At 47.0% G+C, this 25066-nt stretch overlaps 1 protein-coding gene across 1 annotated transcript; it reads right to left on the minus strand.

Moving 5' to 3' along the window:
- Nucleotides 1-975: 975 nt before the first annotated feature.
- Nucleotides 976-17819, minus strand: NAA30 (N-alpha-acetyltransferase 30, NatC catalytic subunit). Its single transcript, XM_001516610.4, has 4 exons — nt 17219-17819; nt 10580-10703; nt 7821-7876; nt 976-4554 (listed from the first exon to the last, which is right to left on the minus strand). The coding sequence occupies exons 1-4, from the start codon at nt 17771-17773 to the stop codon at nt 4417-4419; spliced, it is 873 nt and encodes a 290-aa protein (XP_001516660.3). The 5' UTR covers nt 17774-17819; the 3' UTR covers nt 976-4416.
- Nucleotides 17820-25066: the final 7247 nt, after the last annotated feature.

The following is a 25066-nucleotide window of genomic DNA, read 5'->3' on the forward strand; positions in this document are numbered from 1 at the left end:
AACACGTCACGGTCGCCTCTGCAGATCACCTACCCCGTTAAGGCCCACGGAACACAATTTTCTCACAACCCGAGGTTCTTCAAGAACACAACTACCGCATTACGGCAGAAAGGACTGCATTTTTAATTGTACCGTTTTATTTGATCAGTGATCTTTAAAAGAATATCACTTCTTTGGCCTATAGCTGAGGCTTTGGTTCCTGCTCACAACGAGCCAAAGACTAGACGCTACTGACTCTCTAGTTCCGTTTGGGATTCAGGAGCATCAAACTGGGCTTATGAAATTCTGACAGTACCACAAAGATCGAGTGTAAAATCCGAGATTTTGAATCCACGCCCTTCCTCGGTGTCTTGCAAGAGGTCGCTACATGCGGCGTAGCAGCAATACAGTGACTAAAGGATCCGCTACACAAGATAACAGTGAAAAAATTCAGTGCTCACATCAGTGTTTTAAGATGGACAGATTCTCGCACAAACACGCAAATAAACGCCCCCCAAAATCAAAGTGCACATCTAGCTTTTGGGGATTAAAGCCTCCGTTTTAGCTAACCAATGCATCACCTACATATCAATCAGGTAAACACTATAAACAAAATAAACAAAGAACACATTCCAATTAGACAGAAAAAGTCAAGTAATTCAATGCTTAAAATAGTAAGTCAAACGCTTAACTCAAAAACAAAGAATTTGAGATTAGATAACAACCTCAGCGTTATTAATACAATAAAGGTGGCTGTGACCAAGTGACTCTGCTCCTTTGGAGAAAACCAAGTTCACGTAACTGATATTCAAAATATTTCTCCAATGTACTTTGTTACCACACGAAACTAGAAAGCGGATGACCCCACAGAGTTCTTTCTTCCACATACCTTTGATTCACTTTAGGAAGAAAAGAAAGCACACTGCTTGTTTTGGGTTTTTTTTCCTAGCAGGTTACCACAGGCACAAACCACATTATGAAATTAACACACCTGCATTTAAAAGAAAAATGCAAACACAACTTAACCATATTTTATTTGACCACATCTTTAGACAGCTTGCACATTTTATACCCTCATAATCTCTCTCTCCAAAGGAAAAAGGTCAGAAGAAAATAATGCAGCACTATCCAGTCATCAAACAGCAGATCAATATTTTGAGATACACATACTTTATAGATCGCCAACGCACACCCCAATTCCAATGCAATTTATGTTTCAACAAACCGGGAAGCCCTACAACATCACTCAATTCTACCTGATGTTGGGGTGCTTAAAAAGTAATTGTGATGCACATAACGATTAGATTTCGTCTGCCCTCCTGCAATGTAAACCTCATTATTTTTTCTGGATGCTGGGACACACGGACATCCGGTCTTTAGCCCACCACGTCAAAAGCAGTATACTGGGCAAGTAAAGGTGAAACGTAGAGTCACTTAAATACAAACTTCTTTTTTTTTTTTTAAGATTTGTCAAGCAAAGAAGGCTGGGGGATAAGGGGATAGTGAAATCCTTAAAATCAAATTAAAAAAAAAAAAATCATGGAACTTTTTGGCTAGCCTCGAAGTGAAATTCTATTTAACTGTTTTGCTTAGTCGATTCGAGAGTCTTCTCAGTGCTTCTGCAAAGGGAGCTAAAAATACACCCAGTTGACAAACCAACGGAGTACACTGACCACTGCTTCAGCACTTTCTTGCACAGCTTTAAGAGATCTGTAAAGAAATGACGGTAAGTGGTGACAATACCAAACCTCTGTCAGTGGATAAGTCACTGCGGTTTTGCAGGCAGCATCCCCTTTAAAAGAAAGTTGTCCCTGTTTTGCCCAGCACTGGAAGTGAACAAAAGGTGATTCCAACAGCCTTTTATAATCTGAATTGTATCTGAGTTTTATCTAAATCAAAATCTTTCAGAAGGGGATAATCATCTTTTTGAATCGGAAGAACGAACTCCCACTAAAATAAAGGCGAATCATTAAATACTACGGCTCGGTGAAAAGATTTACCTGAACGGTGCCGTTTTTGCACATCACGGTACGATACTAAGGGTTTAGGATTTAGAGGTCTACATTTTCAAGAGGGTCTCAAATGGGCCACTGGTTTTCTGACAATTTCCGGCCCAAGAGGCCCAAGCAGAACTGTTTGCGTGGTAAACTGATCGGCTGACCCATTGGCTCGCCACCTAGATTGTGAATCCGCTGGTTTCATTCACCCAGAGAATTAACCCCGGCAGCCACCTGGGAATACTGAAAATTGGAGTTCAACACAAACGAGGTGACTTAAAACCCGAATCTCAGATGCCCTTCACCTCAAACACAGATTCTCATACAGGCCCAGAACTCAATAGCGACTCCCTACAGTGATTGTTTAACGTGATCTGGGTGCCTATATGTGAAACAAATCAATTCTTTCGCTTCACCTTCATTTATCTTGGGAGAAAGCCTTAAAAGCTCCCCCAAAATAAGCACCCTTCTAACTGCCCTCCGAAAGATGGTCTCAGTCTCAATGAGCAGCTTGGTCTGTCCTTCTCCCCAGACGGGAGCTGTCCGGAACAGGCCAAGAGCCAACTTTATCACCACGCTCTCCCCTATATGTATTTTCTCTACGTAGAATTTAAAAATGGTGCCAAGATCGGTGACTCTGAAAATGCCGAACAAATTCTCCGTAAAAATAAGATTACAGTACAGCTGGTGCAGCAGCAACAGCAGGATATCTGGGGGTGCTGTTAACTGGCAAATTTAATTTTGTGCGGTACTCACAACACACATCTGATGAAAAGGTTTTAAATCACCCCGGGGAACTTGCAATGCATTGGGCTGAGCAGAGGGCAGCTTTCCTTTAGAACAAATCCTGCCAGGTTCGGTGGAGGTACGATTTGAAAGATTCAGTAACTCTAGACATTCATAAATCAAACCGAATCCTAAAACAGTAGAGAAAGCCAGATCTAAATTCTGAAAGTCCAGGTTCCCCAGAGGACATTTTTCCATGAGTGACTAGGCTTTTCCAAAAATATACATACATTACCACTAGTTTATTTTCTGCATGGAAAACAATCCCTTTATGAAACTAGTTAAATTACATCAAGCAACAAATTTGCCAAAAAAAAAAAAGATGCCGTCAACAAAATGGTTTGATAAATCCAAGTAGGTAGTTCAAAAGCTGGCTAAACCTTCTTCCCTTTTTATTCTGGAAAAAAAAACAAAAACACCACCACAAAAACAGGAGAGAACCTCCCCAAGAACCTTGCTCATATAAGTTTAGAGAAAATGAAAGCAGCTAGAATGGATAGAAAACACCTTGAAATTTATTTCCAAGACCGAGAACTGAAGATTGAAGCATATTAGAACACCAAAACAATCTGAATTCAAATCAAGTGAAAGAAACCTGTCCCGCAGCCGGAAAATAGCTGTTCTCCACAGCTTCTGGCAATACTTTGAGTTGTTAAAAATCATACTAATTTACATTAATTTTTCATTCTTTCCAAAAACCTAAGAACTTCCTCACTCTTAAAAAAGAAAAAGTGCATCCAAAGCCCAGCAATTTACTAGTGCTCTCAGGTGGGTTTTTTTTTCTTTCCCCCTTTTAGCAGCTACTCAAGGATTTTCCAAGTAGCTTCCACTTCTTTCTGTGAGTAGGGCCGGCCAAAGCAAACTGCTCGGTCTCTCTTCCTGGGGAACGTCTCCAAATGATAAAAATCTGAAATAATTTATTATCAAATTCAAAATTTAAATTAAAACACAGAAATTTTCTTGCACAGACATACTGGGGGAAAAAGGAAAGAAAAAGAAAGCATGCACTCAGAAACTAGAGGTGAAGACAAATATACTTATCTATACGGGCACTGGCAGACGCAATTTAATTGTTACCGTTATTCATTGTAACACACACCCCACCCTACGATACATTTTTTTCATTCACTAATCACTGAGGTACCAATATTCAAGAAATGGAAAATTTCCATATTGAAAAATAAAACCTAAAATTGAAACTTTTTTTCCCCCACCCCTTTCCACACCCCTCTCCCCCAAAACCATGGCAAGTTTTGTATGAAATGTTAGTATACTTAAGAGAATTTTACAATCTACGTTGGCTTTTGTCAGGAACTCAAATACCGTTCCACATACAGGTTCTGTGAGAAAATGTTCACGATGTATATAACGTAGTCAGTAGACTTGCAAAGGAACGAACAAATCTTGGCTATCGACTGGCACATCTTGCTGGTACCAAAAGAACTCTTGAAGTTTGAAACAATCTGTTTTAATTCAGATCAAATGCGCCATGCCATAGTGCAACAGATATGTGCGACACTCAATGAGACACTGACAGATAAGAGCTGCATGGAAATGACTAAATCCACCTGCAAAGCAATTCTGTACAAATTGCATTGCATGCAAGGGACGTCTCTGCGTTGTTGTGAAAGTCGATCCTTGAAGTGAGAGTCTCTTAACGCAGCCAGAGTTTAAGACGCAGTGCATCAACTCCATTTAAATAGTATCTAAACAGCCTTTTATCTCGCACAAAACCAAGGTTTTCATAAAGTTTCAAAGCAGACTTGTTTGTGATCTCTGTTTCTAAGACAACCTGCAAAGAAAGAAGAGAAAAAAAAAACATCTCATTCATTAAGCAACGAAGTGTTCTTAAGAGCATTTTATTTTATTACTTCAAAATGAATCTATCTTCCAGAGGAAAATCCTGAGAAGGCAGCAACCTGCGAGGAAAAGTATTTGAAAAAACGACAAGAAACGCAGTAACTTGAGGAAAACAGGAGAAGGGGGTGTCGTGAAAATTTCCTGCCCTGCCTGATCAGACTGGAATCCGTTTCCTTTGACCCACGATCCTCTAATTCCTCTTTCTCCTCCCTCTAAACCCTAACTGGCCACCCCAACCAAGCCAGCGAGCACGGACGTCATGCTAAAATTTGGTCCGGGGTTTAAGAACTCCATTTCCTCAGTGGAGACCTAATTAAAAAAACCAAATAAATCAATCAATCCACAGTAGACGCAGGGCTGAAAAATGTCAAAGATCTACTTTTGAATGTCAACTTAGCCTTTAAAATATAAAATAACCAAAAGAGCCCTACCTTAAAAAGGGAAAAAAAATGCACCAAAAGTGACAATGTTCTCGTTTTGCATGCCACAATTTATTCACCAGCCACTTTCATTGCCAGAAACAGATCAGAGACAAGCGTTAAGTCAAAGGACAGTGTTCTAAACCGGGAAAAACATCTGAATGTACATGGCTTCCAAAACCCTCCGCTACTCCTCCCACAGCAGATTAAAGGGAGAGTCCATCAGTTTAAATGATGTGGGATGTCACAATTTTGGGGGAAATGCCACACCTAATAACCTTAAATTCAGTTTAGCTAGTCACTTTCCAGACCAGAACCAAAATATTCAGGGAATGAATGAGTTTCACAAAGCCAACAAGCAGCAAAAGGATGGGGTCGCCGAGACCTGGAAATTGATCCAGCTAAAAAAAAAAAAACGGCAGTTCGTTTAAGGATGCAGGGTCCATAGTATACTTAATCTAAGTCGATTTCCTAGACCGCCAATCCCTGCTCCTTGGGTAATGGAATCATTTAATTTTCCACAATCTGCATGCTCTCTCCAGCAGAGGAAGACTCTTTCATGGTTCCTCACTGGAAAAATGATATACGAGGGCGCAACCGGGGTGCAGTGGTTGGACTAATCCCACTAGAACATCGAATCTGAACAATCTGAAAAAACAGCCTGAAAACTGGAGTGGTCTAAATCGAGGCCAACAGCAATCGTTTTCATTTCTCTTGGATGCTGATTTAAGGAGAAGACCACATTCAATCCGAATCGCTTCCCGGCACAAAATAAGGCAAAGCCACCAGAGGTCCGGAAAGCAAATCAACCCGAGGGGCCGTCAGCAGGGCCATCTCTAGAGAAGGATCGGGGTCGATCCACGTTCACTGATAATGATTAGTGACCACGGAGAGAAATGGAGTAAATACACTCTGGCCACTGGCAACTGTGCCAGGTCATGTTACCCTGCACGCGAGCCTTCGCCCTCCCCTGGCAGGTCACCAACTGCTGGGCGGGGCCCAGGGTTGAAATTCAGGTTTGTTGGCATCCCGAGAGCCTAATGAATTGAAACCTAATTTGACGGTACTGATGAAATCCCAATGGCCAGCCCTCAATAAAATGTAGGGATTCTTCAGAAGTCAGGCAATTACCTACCCAAGCAGCTCATCTAGAATGTTCTGCCCTACCCGAAAGTTGGGGTTGGAGGAAAAATGGAAATCACCCGCAGAGACCTACTATAATAATCACCCACATCTTCGGACACAGAGCGAATTGCGTTACTCCACAACGAACTCTGAGACCGGGTTCCTGGGAGAGAGGAAGCAGATCACGTTCTCCTCCCACCTAGTCATTCGAGTCCCGGACAGCGTCGGGAACTCTCCATTCAGGACTGCCAGAATGTGTGAAAGCGGGGGGAAATCCTGGCCACCCTGCGCTATATCCTGGGACGTCGGGCTATGAAGCCGTTCCATCCCAAAGATAAACCTCCTTACTAGGGCTAGGAAGTTGCCAGTGACAAAGTTTTACTGCCGGGAACTACCTCTTCGGATGGGCGGCGGAAGGTGGCAAGGGAGCGTTTTTACTCTCTCTCCTGCATCCCCACATCGAGCAGCAGGGTTTCAGCTCTTGGAAGAGGCCGTGTGGGGAGGAGCCTGATCAAACTAGCATCAGTCCCGGGGAAGCAAGGCCGATAACGGCTAATCAAACGGGGCTCCACCCCAATTCCTTTTAGACCACCTGAAAAATCCCAGCCACAACCTGCCAACTGGAACCTCCAAACCCCACCCCATTTGCTTACCATTTGCTTAGTATCCACCTCGGCGCTAAATAGGGTGCCTGGCACATAGTAAGTGCTTAACAAATACCGTAATTACTACTATTACTGTTACTACCTACTTTTCAAGCCCCCAAAATTGAGCGACAGTAATAATGAAGCATCTACCGAGTGCAGAGCACTGGACTCCGTGCGGACCAGGTAAATAGGACGGAGCGACGTGAGCAGGCTGCCACCGAAAACGACTACTCAACGTCACTCCCCGCCACCCGTCTCAAGTCTCTCCAACTATGAATCCACATCGTGCTAACAAAACATCGGTGTCTACTGCCCTCCCCGGGCACTACCACCTCCCGAGCAGACCATTTTAAGGGCTGGAGAAGACTGGGCAGGCCGGTGCAGAGGAAAAGAGTGACAACGGGCATTCTGGAAATAAACGTCATTTAAAATGTGCCAGCAACTGTTCGGACCGAGGCGTCAAACATTCCTATCATCGTCTTCCAGTCTCTTCCAGTTCCAGTCTCTGGAACTCTTGGGATGGCTGACTTACGGAGGCCCCTGACTGCAGGCTGTTTTCCCACCTCCCACGATCAGTCTAGCCATCCCCATTTAGGAGGGGGAAAAGGAACCAGGTCACGCAGGAAGGACCACCCGCTAATCCCAGGTTCCTCCGGGCCGAAGTTACGGCTTGGGGAGCTCTCGATTAGCACGGTCTTCAATCAAGGCCGTGTCATTTGGGGGAGGATGCTGCTCTCTAGAAATGAGAACTTCAGACTGAATGTTTAATGAAACTGCTTATAAATTTTTACTGCCTTCAATAGTTTCTCTTTGCACTTAGGAAATCGTAATGATCTAGAACATTTGCATAAAACTGTACATTTAAATTGGCTCTCTAAACCTCATTTATATTAAGAAACACTTAAGAAATGAGTAAGGGCCTCCAAACATCTATAAAATTAAACTAGAAGGGTAGAAAATTCTCTCCAAGGGATATTCAATGGGTTTTAAATATTCGCAAGACTTACCTCATCACAGTCTCCTTCAACCATGGCATAAATAGCTTTCTTAACCAAGTTAGTACCTGAAACACAAGATTTAAGAGCAACAAAGTCAAAAAATATTGATTTTCAAAATCTAAATTGTGGAACCTATGACGATGACTAGTGCAATCATATGCTCGAGTCTACCCTGATACCCAATGTTGTGCTAAAAACTAGATCTTCAAGGGTCTCTTAATTGGTGATGGTAATGATTCCTAATTTTAAACTTTCAGCTTACTGAAATTAGTTCAAAAATGCTCTCTTTTTGAGTAGTTGCTTTAAAACAGCAACTAGATCCTGAACTAAAGTTTCTTTTCTTGGTTTAAATAGATTTCCCGGACTGAAATTATGCCAGAAAAATTGCTTAAAATGTTTTTTGTTTTTTTTTTTAAATCAGAACTACTATAGTTCCAGACATCATAGCAGGATCACTGTGTCTTCAAACGATGTGGGACTCTCTCAACCAGAATTGAGATTTCTCCTTCAAATCAAAAGAAAAAATTTGTAATCAACATGGAAAAAAACATACGAAGAGCAAGATGCATGTAGAAGAAATTCTTCTTGGATATATATATAAACCAAGGAGTCTCCTTTAGTTCTTGCCATTAGCAATTTGGTGCAAATTCCATGTGGCTCCTAGGAAAATACTCTAGAAAGCAAAAGCAGAGCCCCTGCCTCCCAGGAGCTTACTTCAGGTAGGTTCGTCTATAATACAAGACATAAACCAGTGCATTTCACTAAAAACCTTAACTACTCCCATTTGAATTTAGAAACTTTTAAGATTTCCTTTCAGGTTTTTGTGTGTTTGGGGGGGGGGGGGGGGCGTGTAAGAGAGACAAAAAGAAGGAGCAAGTATTCAAAAAAAGTTTTAAAAACCCATTTTTCTCTTGCTCACCACTGAAACAAATAGAGAAGCAGCATGGCTCAGTGGAAAGAGCACAGGCTTTGGAGTCAGAGGTCATGGGTTCGAATCCCAGCTCTGCCACTTGTCAGCTGTGTGACTGTGGGCAAGTCACTTAACTTCTCTGTGCCTCAGTTCCCTCATCTGTAAAGTGGGGATGAAGCCTGTGAGCCCCACGTGGGACAACCTGATTCCCCTGTGTCTACCCCAGCGCTTAGAACAGTGCTTGGCACATAGTAAGCGCTTAACAAATACCAACATTATTATTATTATTATGACTCCAAAAACCTGAAACAGGTCAACTATTCTAATTCCCATGTGTGGCATATATAGATATATTTGAAGATGTTTTCCTATACTTTCCTATAGATGTAAGCGGATGAGGAGACTACTATGAAACTAGCAGCCTGTATACCAACAGGACTGGCCTTATTCCACCCTAAACAAATGGGCGGATTTCTCTCTGAGCAGGGACACCTCCCTCTCCACAGAACAAATCTTCCCCAGACGGCTCGAAAGGTGAAATAAGCCCACGGCAAGTCGAAACCCATGAAGTCCCAGAGATAAACTCCGAAGCTATAACAAAAATTGAGCGTATCTCCTCCCCACCCCCTGACTCCGACATGGTGCCGAATTCTCGCTCTCGCCTGGCTGTGAGTAGTAATCTATTTTCAGTGCTTTTATCGGTGTGATGCAGAGTTACAACACAGAAGGCCATTGCGGGGAGGAGAATTCACCCGCTGCTGAGAGACCCCGGCAGCTCACTGCTCTGCGGAACGAAAGGCCACGGTCTGGACTCAAACCAACGAGGGAAACAAACAACGTGGCCCAAGACAAGAGTTCCAGGGCACCGCCGCCTGCGAGACGCAACGGCTTCGAGATTCACCTTCGCAGGCTGGATTGTTTGGCTGAGCCGGGAAGGGGCCAAACACTTCCCTGCCCGAGTGAAATAAATCAAAATTTTTGAGTCGGGGGGGCAGGGCTCGGCAATTCCAGAAGCTCGGTTGCCGGTGGGGGGTGCCTGGGAGCTTTAGAGCATCCCCAAAAAACTGGACGGAAGAGGACGACTCTCTCCTGGAGGCTACTGCCCGGTCTCACTCCAGCTCCGTGGACTTCTAAACTCCAGGGTGGCCCGTTGGCTCTTGCTCTCCTGGAGGCTACTGCCCGGTCTCACTCCAGCTCCGTGGACTTCTAAACTCCAGGGTGGCCCGTTGGCTCTTGCGTCAGCCGACGAGGGAGCCGAGCTGATATGATAATCGGACCCTATCTGGGCCTCCCAGTGGAGGCGGCCCTGGGGCGCCGAGCCTCGTTGAGGGATTTTTTTTTTTCCACTGCAGCATTTCTACCCTGCCCCCCCCACCCCCCTCTGATGGGCAACGGCAACTGTTAACTTTTGACACTTCCGGCACACTCCAATCCAAACTTGGATCCTGTCCGGGACATTTGGAACCAGTGATTTCGTTTGCGTTTTCATTACCCTGACCCTTCATACTTCATTAAAATTAACACGTTTAATTTTCAGCCCAAAGGCCACCACCACCCAATGGGTGCTTGACCCCAAAAAGAAACATTACCCCCTCCAAATCATTTCATTTATAAACATCAGGAGGAACGAAATCTGTGTGTGAAAGGGGAACGGGGAGGTCAAGTCTATTTAAAAAGCACTGCTGGAAAAAGCCCCAGGGGAGAGCACCTGAAATTCATCCCTACCACACTCTCCATCTTGGGGTCATGGACTGTCACCTCTACGGGACCCGCTTTCGTTTTGAATAACCTGAGAACTCCCACGTGAAAAGCCCCCATCTTCGATCTAATCATGCAAAGAAAGAAATGTTCTCCTTACCAATGCCTTTCCTTCTGTATTTGGAATCCACCGCTAACATGGCTATATAACCTCGCCGGAACATCTTTTTGTGCATATCCAACTTGCAGACGATGGCACCTACACACTCCTCCCCTACCACGGCCTTAAAAAACAAACAAACAGCGGTGGGCTACATGTTCTGGCCTGGTCGATCAGACCACCCCATGACAGAGCATCCACAAAACTTGAGACGGCTTCTTTCGCGTTTTAGAGTTGACAAATCTCACCTACCTACAGCGGTAAGAAAGCTAGAATTTCATTTGGAAATCTTCCTTTTCTCTTCCGTTGAAGAGAAAAATGGGGTCGGAGCGCTGAGGAGGGCAATTACACTGTGGGACAGGCTCCGATGCCAAGTTCCCCTGACAAGTAACGACCCAGTGGCCCAACCCTGGGCTTCCTACATGGAGCTCCCACTTTCAAAAACAAAAACCTCACAAAACTGAGGCCTTTACAATTGAGGGTTTTGTTTTTTTCTTCTTCTTCCTCTTTTCCATCTGACATCTGTGTGTACTTGAATGTGTGAGTTAAGGGAAGAGAAAATCTGCTCATTCAGAATATCTGAACGTGAGCAATGCGAGTGTCAATCTTTCCATCAAATACGCACTTCTATGTTAATTTCTTCCCCAGTTGGGCAGCGAGAAAATTCTACTGCCACAACTCTGAAACGAGAGTTAGATGGTAATTTTTGTTCACTTGAACCCCTAACGTATCATTTTAAATAGAGGATTACTTACCCAGTAAATTCATACTTTACGTTGTAGGGTATATTTTTCTTAGGTCGGTATAATGCATGCTTACTTGAAAACGTTCTATTTTAAACCTTGGAAGCGTGAACTTTAAAAAACCGCTTTAAGCAGCCTTCTGGTTTACCAATAAAGCGTGGCTTTCCGGAAGGCGGTACAGAAAACATGCCAATAAATGATGGGGAAGCCTGTAATTCTGCGAGATCTGTAGGGAATCCCTGGGAAAGATGTGTTTAAAAAATGAGCTTTTCCACTCTGATTCACAAAACTTCATCATTCACAAAACGACCTATTGATTCGATGATCCAGGAGAAATGTGATCATTACAGCGTTATTTCCACATGTTAAAGATTTAATCATATGGGATATTCCGGTGGCTCCAAACGTTTTATGGGAAGGAGGTGGGGGGGGGAGGGGGGAGAGGCGAGAATAACAATTCTGCTTAACACAGTTTACTTCCAAGAGAGTAACTCGTTTTCTCATCAGATCGGCAAGTTCAGACCCTATGTTTTTTTGAGTTGGAGGGGGGAAAAAGGGCTTTAAAATGAATTTCCGCCCTTTTTCTCTGGAGGCTTACAAATAGCTAGACCCCGAAAAGAGACCAACTTACATTTAAATGCAATGCACTCTTATGTAGCGTGACTGTCTTCAATTGTTCTTTCCATTTGCTTCATAGGGTTGAAATCACTTTGCGCATCAATCACACACAGAAAATTACTTTAAAAACCATTTTTAACCCTACGATACATGAGTACCCTGACTCCACAAAAAGTCAGTGAATTCCAATTTAGACTACTGGCTCCGAAAGTTAAACACACACCAAATTGTTCCAATTAAAGTTTTGAGCCATCACATTTTTTTTTTTTTTAAAGATTTGGGACAGAAAAAAAACACCCTCCAAACAATATGAAGTGGAATTATAATAAATGATTTGATTCCTATAAAGTGATTTTCCTTTTTTTTTTTTTTAAAAAAAAAAAAGCCATTTCTATTCTTTCCCAGGCTAACCCTGAAAGTTCAGTATAGGGAATGTTTCAAACTCTAAATCTGGAGCATTTGAACTCTGAGGGGGAAAACCCCCCCTCCAAAACATAAGGGATTAGCATCGAAATAATAACAGTGATGAACTTAAACTTATATAGATAAACCAGAGGCAATCCATCTCATAGGTCATTACATGATCCCGCTGAACACATTACAATTTAAACTAGACAGAAAGAGCACGGTTCAAACTATAAAATAAGCAATTACCTTTACAGATGACATAATTTAGAAAACAGTGAAATACAAAGTTCAAGGCCAACAGGGAAGTCAGAAATATTAAAAGAACAATCTAACAGAGGGTCTGGTCTAGGGAAGCCCATGAGAAGCTCATCGCAAATCGCTTGCCAATCAGTTTCCCCATCAACTAAAATGTCGATGAAAAACTCATCTGGCTTTTCCGGGCAGGCAATCTCCCCACCTGTTAGACACTCACTGTGACCGTAAAGACAACGGTGCCACAAAGGTGACTTCAGGAAAGGACCATAAAAAATCATTTGCACAGTACAGACCCAGTTGAAGTGAAGAAATCTGTGAAAAAATCCATAGACATTCACAATTCAAGGCTGATGGAGCCCTTACTTCTGAGTAAAAAAGTAACCTTAAAAAAGTCTAGGTGATAAAACCCTACTAGTGTAAAACCAAGCAGATCACTTCATCTATGGTGGGTTCTTTTTTAATCCCCCGAAATGAACAACAGAAATGGGAAGCAAAAAAATGACATTTGCCTGCAGAAGCAAAAAATCAAATTCACAGCCATTTTCCAAGACCCTTAGCCTAAAAAGCTATGACAGAAAGTTTCTTTTCCCTAATCTAGAAATCCCACAATCTTTTCCCTGAGAATGTGCATTAGGAGCTCATGTAGTTTAGCTTCTGTTAAGCAAGGAAACTTACAACTTGCACACTGATAAGCAATGACCTTTATTGAGGGAAGAGTAATCAAGAAAATCATCTCTGAAAGCAAAACTAATAAAAAAGCTTTGCTTCTAGAGTAAAAGTGTATCTTGCGTGTTTATTCGTCCCTTAAGGCCAGGTTTCGCCACTCAACACTAACAGAAAATTTTCAGGAAAGGGCCTTAATTCTTTTTGATTGCCACCGTCCTCGATTTCCGGTGAGAAAAGTCACTTTTGAGAGAGAATTCAGTATTGGCTGTTTTACGCAGACCCCCGGTTTTGACTTGATAGCTTGTCGTGGGCAGGGAACGTATCTGCAAACTCTGTTGTACTGTACTCTCCCAAGCGCGTCGTACAGTGCTCTGCACACAGTAAGCGCTCAATAAAATACCGCTGATTGATCGGAGGGGCCCAAAAGATACGAGCCTTTCACGGGGTCTGACCGTGGCCATTCGGGACCCCTTTTCCTCTGTCCAAAGTCAGCTCTGGACTGTCAAAACATTGACACCAATTATCACGCCGTACGTAAAAAGCGACGAAACAAGAGGCCCGGGCCCCGCACCTCGATTTAAAATGTGACAGCCAATGAAAGGAACGAGGATGCGACTGAAGTTTGTTACCAAGGAAATCAACAGTTGCCTCAACTTATTTACAAAGGCCCTTGACTTCTCCTTTTGCCACATTCATAATCCTGTCAGAAAGCCACTTTGTAAGGACCAGCTGACGTTACCCTGCCAAACTACATTTCCCATCTTTCTTTTCGGAAAAGTTTGGAATCGGACAGATTTTCAAAGACAGTAATTTCTAGAGTAGAACCATCCGATCCGCAAAAAGTCAAAAACCGCCACCAGACCGCTACCAAACGTAACACTGAAAATGTACACGGGGAAGGTGCTATTAACCACAGGGGCCAGAGTGCATTCTCAACCTATCCCCAGGCTGCAAAGTGCTTTTCGGAGAGTCAGTAAAGAAGGGTATTTATTTTCACTACATAGGGGAAAATGTTTTACAGACCATGGAGAAATTACTGTTTCTAGATTACTAAACCTGGAAAAAATGACTGATGCAGTCACTGCTAAAATTAAAGTATTTCTTCTCAAAGTTCTCTTTTAAAAATCTCTTTCCAGCTTGAGCTGCAAGTAAGTTCGAGGACCAGGCTTCCTCAAACCACCCCCCCTCCAAAAAAGGAAAGATCCAAATACTGTACTTCTGAGTACCCAAAGCGAACTGTGAAAATGCACTTGCGTGCCTCCGTCGGGCTTTTATGTAAGAGGCCCTCTTGATAGCCACGTGACTTTACTACTCCAAAGCTATCATCTGAAATAACACGTTTGACACTGACAATTTTAGTGGCAGAAATAGTCTCTGGCACTCATTGTTCTCTAAAGATAATTTCAAAACCGCAGATTATATTCCTTCACAGTGTTTCTGAAGGTCTCCTGAAGCCTTCCGGATTCACTGCCGATACAGCCCGGGCATCGATCGTTCACGGGACCCTCGGGTTTGGCACCTTGGGGAATATTTCCGATGCGCACTAAAAGGAAAGGGGGGGGGGGGGATTCGCGGCAATTTCGTACCCCTTTAACTGGCTTCCGCGCTGAGTTTCAGAAACGACAGCCCCTAACCATCCCCAGAAGCACCTTCTACCCTGGAGCCCCCGGGACCGACCGTTTTAACCGTTCCGTTGAAGTGGAAACGAGCGTGCTCGACGGCCCCTTTTAACACGCCTTTTCGGGGCGCCTTCTCCCCCTGCGGACACAGGTTACCGAGATCCGGGTTGATCCCGACAAGTCGGCGGGGGGGGGTCCCTCCACCGCAGCCCGGTTTCGGAGCATCCACGGGCGTAGCCGGTAGCGAGGCCCGGCTGTGGCTTCTCTCCCGCTTCCAAGTTCGGGTGAGGAACGTGGGCTTAACCGGAGACGGTCCCGGAGCAGATTTCCAGCGCCCGCAAAACCTCCCGGAATAACACGTGCCGTGCTTGTCGGCCAACGGGACGCCCGACCACGACGTCTTACCTCCGGGACGGTTTGGGCCAAGAGAAACCAAAAAGAGACCGGCTGCGGGCAGAGCTACGTACAGTGAGACCGCACTTGAGAAACTGAGAAAGCAGCTTGGCTTAGTGGAAAGAGCAAGGGCCTGGGATTCGGAGGACGTGGGCGCTAATCCCCGCTCTGCCACTCGTCACCTGGGTGACCTTGGGCAAACCGCTCCACTTCTCTGTGCCTCCGTTACCTCATCTGTAAAACGGGGATGACTGTGAGCCCCACATCCCGATGACCGGGCAACTATTCCAGAACGGTGCCTGGCACAGAGCGCCAAGAGGTGGTTCGGTGGCAAGAGCCCGGGCGTCAGAGGTCGTGGGTTCTAATCCCGGCTCCGCCACTTGTCGGCTGTGCGGCGCCGGGCAAGTCGCTTCACTTCTCTGGGCCTCAGTGACCTCAACTGGAAAGTGGGGATGAAGACGGCGAGCCCCACGTGGAGCAACCTGACGACCCGGTGCCGGTGCTTAGAACAGTGCTTGGCACATAGTAAGCGCCTACCAAACACCATCTGTGTCACGGTAGGTGCTTAAACAACACCATCATCATTGTGGTTATTATTAAGTGTGCCAGTCTAGGAGATGCAACAGCTGCCAACCGTTCCCCCTCCCATCGCACGATCAGGGTCCTCTGCTTGGGGTCACCCCCTTTTGTGTTGTGGGGTGCGTAATAATGTATTTGTCAAGCGCTTATTATGTGCCGAGCACTGTTCTAAGCGCTGGGGTAGATACAAAGGTCATCGCGTCGTACCACGCGAGGCTGGCAGTCTTCATCCCCATTTTACAGGGGAGGTCACTGCGGCCCGGAGAATAATAATGATAATGATGGCATTTGTTCAGCGCTTACTATGTGCCAAGCACTGTTCCAAGCCCCGAGGAACAGACAAGGTGATCAGGTGGGGCTCCCCATCTTCACCCGTTTTCCAGAGGAGGTCACTGAGGCCCAGAGAACAACAACAATGATGGCATTTATTCAGCGCTTACTCTGTGCCAAGCACTGTTCCGGGAGCGGACAGAGTGATCAGGTGGGGCTCCCCGTCATCCAGAGGGGGTCACTGAGACCCAAAGAATATTAATAATGATGGCATTTGTTCAGCGCTTACTCTGTGCCAAACATGTTGCAAGCCCCGGGGAGCAGACAGGGTGATCAGGTGGGGCTCCCTGTCTTCCAGAGGGGGCCACTGAGGCCCAGAGAATAATAATAATGACAATGATGATGGCATTTGTTCAGCACTTACTCTGTGCCAAGCACTGTTGCAAGCCCCGGGGGGCAGACAGGGTGATCAGGTGGGGCTCCCCGTCATCCAGAGGAGGTCACTGAGGCCCAGAGAATAATAATGATGATGATGGCATTTGTTCAGCGCTTACTCTGTGCCAAGCACTGTTCCGGGAGCGGACAGAGTGATCAGGTGGGGCTCCCCGTCATCCAGAGGGGGGTCACTGAGGCCCAAAGAACAACAACAATGATGGTATTTGTTCAGCGCTTACTCTGTGCCAAGCACTGTTCCAAGCCCGGGGGAATCAGACAGGGTGGTCAGGTGGGGCTCCCCGTCTTCACCCCGTTTTCCAGAGGAGATCACTGAGGCCCGGAGAATAACCACCACCACAATGCCGGCCTTTGTTCAGCGCTCACTCTGTGCCAAGCACTGCTCCAAGCGCCGGGGAGCGGACAGGGTGATGAGGTGGGGGTCCCCGTCTTCCGGGGGGGGGGGGGGGGGTCACCGAGGCCCGGGGAGCGACGTGCCCCGAGCCACACCTCCGATGGGGGGCGGGATTAGAACCCACGACCTCTGTGTGCGTTGGTGTTGGTGTGTGTGTGTGTGCGTTGGTGTTGGGGTGTGTGTGCTGGTGTTGGGGTGTGTGTTGGTGTGTGTGTGTGTGTTCTCCTTCCCACCCACTTACCAAGAAGCACAGCTGCGGCCAGTTGTGGATAAAATATCTATAGGTATAAATGGAGTAGGGTTCGGACAGATCTTTGGTGATCAGTCTCATGATATCGGGCATTTGCAGCTCGGACTGGTAGCGGACGTAGCGTATCGTCCGCCGGTCGCCGTCCTCCTCCTCCTCCTCCGGGGGGTCCTCCAGGCTGCAGGCGGCGGCCAGGGAGGTGGAGAGCAGCAGCAGGGGGGCTCCCGGGGGGAGTCCGTTGCGGTCGTGCGGGGCCGGGGGCGGGGGGGCGGTCCTGGCGGGCAGGGCCTTGGCGTGGGGGGCGGCCCCGGCGGGCTGCAGGTGCCTCAGGTCGGGGCCGATGAGGCCGTTGAGGGGCGGAGGAGGCGGAGGAGGAGGAGGCCGAGCCCGGCGCCGTTTGCCCGCCTCGCCGGCGGGGCCCCTCCTGCGGCCTCCGCGGCCTCGGCGATGGTCCTCGTCGTCGTCGTCGTCGTCGGGGCAGGGGCAGCGCGGCGGCGGCAGGAGCGGGGCGGCCAGCAGGCTGCTAGGCCCCGCCGGGACCTCCGCCATCCCGGGGAGGGGGCGGCGGCGCCGACCAAGGGCGCCCCCTCCCCCGGACCCCGCCGCCGCCGCCGCTCACCCCGGGCCCGCCGCTTCTGCTGCTTCTTCTCCTCCTCCTCCTCCTCCTCGGCGGCGTCGCCGTCGTCGTCGTCCTTCTCCTCAGCCGCCGCCGCTTCCAGTCAGCCGCCAGCGCCGGAAAGCAGCCCCGCGCGCCCCTCTTTACGACACTCTCGCGCCCGCCCCCGGCACTGCGCCTGCGCCGCGCGAGGGGGCGGGGCTTCGGGAGGGGGGCGGGGCTCCGAGCGGGAGGGGCGGCGCCTGCGCGCTCTCCCTTCCCGCCCTCCGGACGCTCATGGGGGCGGGGCCCGTCGGCAGCCCCGGGACGCGGGTTCGAATCCCCACTCCGGCGTCGGCCCGGCCTCTCGCCTTGGGTAAGTCACTCTTTTTTTTTCTGTGGTATTCTTTTCGTGGGGCAAGTCACCCTTTCCTTTTCAGTGGTATTCTTTTCGTGGGGCAAGTCACTGTGTCACCTTGGGCAAGTCACCCTTTCCTTTTCGATGGTATTCTTTCCATGGGGCAAATCACCCTTTCCTTTTCGATGATATTCTTTTCATGGGGCAAATCACCCTTTCCTTTTCGATGATATTCTTTTCATGGGGCAAGTCACCCTTTCCTTTTCAATGGTATTCTTTTCGTGGGGCAAGTCACTGTGTCACCTTGGCCAAGTCACCCTTTCCTTTTCGATGGTATTCTTTCCATGGGGCAAATCACCCTTTCCTTTTCAATGATATTCTTTTCATGGGGCAAGTCACCCTTTCCTTGTCGATGGTATTCTTTCCATGGGGCAAGTCAACCTTTCCTTTTCTATGGTATTCTTTCCATGGGGCAAATCACCCTTTCCTTTTCAATGATATTCTTTCCATGGGGCAAATCACCCTTTCCTTTTCAATGATACTCTTTTTGTTGGGCAAGGCACTGTGTCACCCTGGGCAAGTCACTCTTTCCATTCTAATGGATTTCTTTCCGTTGGGCAACTCACTGTGTCACCTTGGGCAAGTCACCCTTTCCATTCAATGGTATTCTTTCCATGGGGCAAGTCACCCTTTTCTTTTCAATGATACTCTTTTCGTTGGGCAAGGCACTGTGTCACCCTGGGCAAGTCACTCTTTCCATTCTAATGGCTTTCTTTCCGTTGGGCAACTCACTGTGTCACCTTGGGCAAGTCACCCTTTCCATTCAATGGTATTCTTTCCATGGGGCAAATCACCCTTTCCTTTTCAATGATATTCTTTTCGTGGGGCAAGGCACTGTGTCACCTTGGGCAAGTCACCCTTTCCATTCTAATGGTATTCTTTCCGTTGGCCAAGTCACCCTTTCCTCTTCAATGATATTCTTTGCGTTGGACAAGTCACTCTTTTCTTTTCAATGGTATTCTTGCCGTGGGGCAAATCACCCTTTCCTTTTCGATGATATTCTTTTCGTGGGGCAAGTCACCCTTTCCTTTTCATTGCTATTCTTATAATAATGTTGGTATTTGTTAAGCGCTTACTATGTGCAGAGCACTGTTCTAAGCGCTGGGGGAGATACAGGGTCATCAGGTCGTCCCGCGTGAGGCTCACAGTTAATCCCCATTTTGCAGATGAGGGAACTGAGGCCCAGAGAAGTGAAGTGACTCGCCCACAGTCACAGAGCTGACAGGTGGCGGAGCTGGGAGTCGAACCCATGACCTCTCACTCCCAAGCCCGTGCTCTTTCCACTGAGCCACGCTGCTTCTTGTCATCTGTGTGACTGTGGGCGAGTCGCTTCACTTCTCTGGGTCTCAGTTCCCTCAGCTGTAAAATGGGGATGAAGACTGTGAGCCTCACGTGGGACAACCTAATGACCCTGGATCTACCCCAGCGCTTAGAACAGTGCTCGGCACATAGTAAGCACTTAACAAATATCAACATTATTATTAAACCTCTTGAGGACAGGAATAGTGTCTACTTATTGTATTCTTGTAAATGCTTAGTACCACGTTCTGGCTGCGCACGGTAGATGCCCAGGAAATACTATCGTTTGAGCCCGTCCACCTTGTGAGATGCGTCGTGACGGGCTTCTGTTAAACCCCAGAGAGATTAAGGCATCTGTTTTGTACCTCTCGTAATCTCACTTCCCATCAATCCCTGATACAAGAGGCTTCCAATCTCCGGGAAATAAAGCCGCTGTGAAATTCACCCATCGCGTTTTTGCCCACATTATCTTTGGAAAAGGTTTTGCGTTTCCCTTTTAACGTGTTCAGAGCGGAGCGTGTATCTTGAGATTCGGGCCCAACCTTACAGAACTGCAATTCATGAAAACACATTTCTGTCTAAAATGGTCACATGTGCCTACCGTTGTTATGCTTTGGTTCTATTAGTCTTGGTTCTCTTTCTATTATTTTTTAGCCTCTGCCAAATCCTTCCTACAATGGACCACTTTTCAGAAGATGCAGGGCTATAGAAAATGGGTAATTAAATTTACTCTACATTTGAAAGGCTCAGATGGGAACAATGACTTCTGTGTTAGGGTGCATAAAGGATCGCTTTACTTCAGGTCAGGCCAAGTTTTACGAACAAGGTTCATTTTTGGCTCGGGATCCTGGAGAGTGGGAAGCCAAAGCCCCTTAGATACCTGCTTTACCTTTAAATTCTCGAGAAAAGCGTCGCCACGTTTGCCGGCAAACGCACGACATAGTTGACGCGGCTGATATTTGCAAAGTCGCAAAATTTTATTTGCACCGCATATATTGTGCCGAGGCATTTTTAAAAGATTTCCTCACTGCGCTTTAACAACATCATTAACAACGTCAGAGGGAAGCAGCGTGGCTCAGTGGCAAGAGCCCGGGCTTGGGAGTGAGAGGTCATGGGTTCGAATCCCGGCTCCGCCACTTGTCAGCCGGGTGACCGTGGGCGAGTCGCTTCACTTCTCTGGGCCTCCGTTACCTCATCTGTAAAATGGGGGTTAAGACGGTGAGCCTCACGTGGGACAACCTGATGACCCTGTACCTACCCCAGTGCTTAGAAGAGTGCTCGGCACCTAGTAAGCGCTTAACAAATACCGACGTTATTATCAGCTATCTCATTCTATCCTCACGGCATCCTTATCGAGTAGGGAGATGCTCTCGCGTGATAATTCCCATTTTACAGATGAGGCAGCTGAGGCCCAGAGAGCGTAAGCGGCTTGCCCGAGGTTACGCAGCAGGCCGGCGGCAGAACGGGGACTAAAGACGGGGTCTCCTGAGTCCCCAGCCCCGTGCTCTGTCTACTGGGCCACACCGCCTCCAGCTAAGCAGGGGACCGTTGTGCAAGTTGCTGGAAGTGGGGAAACGGGGACCGTCTAACCAATTTGAAAACTGGAGGGATCTAAGAATAAGATGGGTGCAGAGGACTCTACTAAGCGCTTGGGAAAGCGCAATCCAACGATAAACAGTGACATTCCCTGCCCAACTCACTTCACCTATATCATTTCTAGGAACCGGAAAAAATTGCCAGTGCAAAGTGCACGGACGCTGAGGGAAGAAAAAGGATGAAGCGACCGAGTATTTTGGAGTATAGAAGCAGTACTAGAGCTCTCAGTACAAGGCACACAGTTGCCGCCGTGGAGTTCCCACAAAGAGCTGGCTTTGAAGCTCTGGGGATGCAAAAATTGTTCCTTTTGATCTTCTCCTCCTTTGGCACTTCAGGGAGCTTTGGGGGAGGGGAATTTTGGTCTTTCACTCCCCATCCATTGTTCACCAAAGGAAACAGAGTCTCCCTGAACTGACAGAGAGAGGTTATGCAGGTGACAGAAGGTGAGCTCTTCTCCTCCCGGGGTTGGCTTGCCCGCTTGCCTGGAAGCGCCCAATAAATACGATTCCGTGAATGAACGAGCACTCTGGAAGAGGAAGTTGGAAATTTTGGCCGTCCGCACCGTGAGGGTCAAATGATACATAACTGATCTCCTCCAGGTGTGAAGCGTACGAGGCGCCCATCTTGCTTTGTCTTGACGCTATTTTTCCCGTTAAATGAACCCGAATGCCGGGCGGCTTTTAACGCCGGTTGGAGTTCAGACTTTTTTATTCCCTCAATTCTGTCACGGTGGGGGTTTTGGCTGCCCACCGTGGCTAGAACCATCCTGGATCCGTCTCGCCCTCCAGACTGTAAACTCGCTGTGGGCAGGGAGGGTGTCTGTTCTATTGCCGTACCCTCCCAAGCTACAGTGCTTTGCGGTGCACCGTAAGCGTTCGACAAACACGACTGACCGCGACGAGTGAATATTTCCGTGTCCGTCTTCCCTGCTAGACCGGGAAACTCCTTGTGGACAGACACTAAAGCAATTGGTAAATGAGAGGATAGAGGAAAAGAGTGTATATTTGTGAATCGGTGCTTAAGTTAGGGCTTAGCACTTATTCTATCCTGCCTTGATTACTGGATCAGCCTCCTCACTCACCTCCCTGTTTCCTGTCTCTCCCCACTTAAGTCCATACTGTACTCTGCTGCCCAGCTCGTTTTCCTCCAAAACCCTTTGATCCATGTTTCCCCACTCCTCAAGAACCTCCAGGGGTTGCCCATCCACCTCCTTTTCAAACAGAAACTCCTCACCATTGATTTTTTTATTAATAATAATAATAATAATGTTGGTAATTCTTAAGCGCTTACTATGTGCAGAGCACTGTTCTAAGCGCTGGGGTAGATACAGGGTAATCCGGTTGTCCCACATGGGGCTCACAGTCTTAATTCCCATTTTATAGATGAGGTAACTGAGGCCCAGAGAAGTGAAGTGACTTGCCCACAGTCACACAGCTGACAAGTGGCAGATCTGGGATTCGAACCCATGACCTAGAGCACTCTATCACCTCGCTATCCTACTTTACCTCTTTATCCAGCCCACACTCTCCCCTCCTCTAATGCCAACCTACTCACTGTACCTCGGCCTCGTCTACGTCACCACCGACCTCTTGTCCACATCCGGCCTCTGGCCTGGAACTCCCTCCCTCTCGGTCCCCACCTTCAAAATCTTAATAATGATAATAATAATGTTGGTATCTGTTAAGCGCTTACTATGTGCAAAACACTGTTCTAAGCGCTGGGGGGATACAAGGTGATCAGGTTGCCCCACGTGGGGCTCACAGTTTTTAATCCCCACTTTCCAGGGGTAACCGAGGCACAGAGAAGTTAAGTGACTTGCCCAAAGTCACACAGCTGGCAAGCGGCGGAGCCGGGATACGAACCCGTGAATAAAATCCCATCTCTTCCAAGAGGCCTTCCCTGACTAAGCCCTCCTTTCCCTTACTCCCTCTCCTTTTGACATCCTTCCCTGTTTGCCTTTGGATACGTGCCCTTAAGGAACTCGATATTTGCCCCACAGCACTTACGTGCATGTCCATAATTTAATTTAAGAAAAGAAGAGAAGCAGCGTGGCTCAGTGGTAAGAGCCCGGGCTTGGGAGTCAGAGTTCATGGGTTCCAATCCCGGCTCTGCCACTTGTCAGCTGTGTGACTGTGGGCAAGTCACTTCACTTCTCTGGGCCTCAGTTCCCTCATCTGTAAAATGGGGATCAACTGTGAGTCTCACATGGGACAACCTGATTACCCTGTATCTACCCCAGCGCTTAGAACAGTGCTCTGCACACAGTAAGCGCTTAACAAATACCAACATTATTATTATTAATTTAGTCTGTCTCTTCCTCTAGGCCCTAAGCTCCTTGTGGGCAGGCGACGGGTTTACCAACTCCCATGTACTCGACCGAGGACTTCGCACAGTGCTCTGCACCCAGTAAGTGCTCGATAAATACTACCGGTGAATTCTCTGCCTCTGAACGAAAGAAATGAATTAAATGAGAGAACCAATGTCTTTAATCTGAGTTGTTCTGGATCCATACTGAAAAAACCGGAACCAACATTCAGACCATCCTCTTCTTTGAACGGTGGAATCGGGAAAGGACTAAATTCTGAATTCCCAATGTTTTCCTAGAAAACACAAGAGGGCAACCTTGTATAACAATAAAGTCTTTTTAAGGGGCGGGGAGGATGCCAACTGCTCTCCATGCACTGACTTTTATTTTCACCAAAATGATATCCGGGACATAAGCCGTATTGTTGTTGGTTTTTTTTTTACCGTACGTACTGGGATGGGGTCTTTATTTTCTTGAAAGACGGTCAATAGCTCGACCGACGCACTGCAAAACTGTGGCACTGTCAGTTCATTACTCTTAGCCGTTCATTCAGTAATATTTATTGGATCCCTCCAAGAGAAGCAGTGTGGCCTAATGGATAGCACACGGGTCTCGGAGGCAGAAGGACCTGGGTTCTAATCCCGGATCTGCCACTTGTCTGCTGGGTGGCCTCGGGCAGGTTACTTCACCTCTCTGTGCCTCAGTTACCTCATCTGTAAAAGGGGGATTAAAGTTACGTGCCAATCAGTCAATTGTATTTATTGAGCACTCACCGTGTGCAGAGCACTGTAATAATAATAATGTTGGTATTTGTTAAGCGCTTACTATGTGCAGAGCACCGTTCTAAGCGCTGGGGTAGATACAGGGTAATCAGGTCGTCCCACGTGAGGCTCCCAGTTAATCCCCATTTTACAGATGAGGTCACTGAGGCACAGAGAAGTGAAGTGACTCGCCCACAGTCACCCAGCTGACAAGTGGCAGAGCCGGGAGTCGAACCCATGACCTCTGACTCCGAAGCCCGGGCTCTTTCCACTGAGCCACCTGCTTCTCTACTAAGTGCTGGGGAGAGAACAATAGAACGGACATTAGTTCAATGCCTGGCACATAATCATTGCTTAAGAAATGCAATTATTATTATTATTTCACTGTTTACTGCATCAGCCTTGATACTTTATACTTGTTTCTTCCTCCAGCCTCCACTAGACTAAGTTCGACGAGAAAATGTGTGACTTCCTACTCCTGTTCTCTCTCAAGTGCTCAGTCTTACACCCCATAGGCACTTAGTGGATGCCCCTGATTGATTGGCCCCTGCCCTCGAGACGCATACAGTCTAATTTTATTCTTTAATCTAATTTTATTCTTTAATTTCTCTTCCCTTTCAACTTGGCTTTCTGTAAAGTGCAGTGTCAGAAATAAGAGGAAGCAGGTCCGGTTGGGAGGTGATCTCTTTAAGCGCGGACTAATTCCTAGGAGAGATTATTTTCTAATATTCCACAGAAACTGCAGTCTAAGAGGAGAGTTAAGAGTCCAGTGATTAATTCAGGAGACTCTTGGGTCCTAATCACTGTACTTTAATTAAGCCTTCGCTTTTCTTGCAATTAGCTGAAGATGCCAAGAAGCTGTGATTTT

Source organism: Ornithorhynchus anatinus, chromosome 14, assembly GCF_004115215.2.
Source record: "Ornithorhynchus anatinus isolate Pmale09 chromosome 14, mOrnAna1.pri.v4, whole genome shotgun sequence".
Lineage (NCBI taxonomy): Eukaryota > Metazoa > Chordata > Mammalia > Monotremata > Ornithorhynchidae > Ornithorhynchus > Ornithorhynchus anatinus.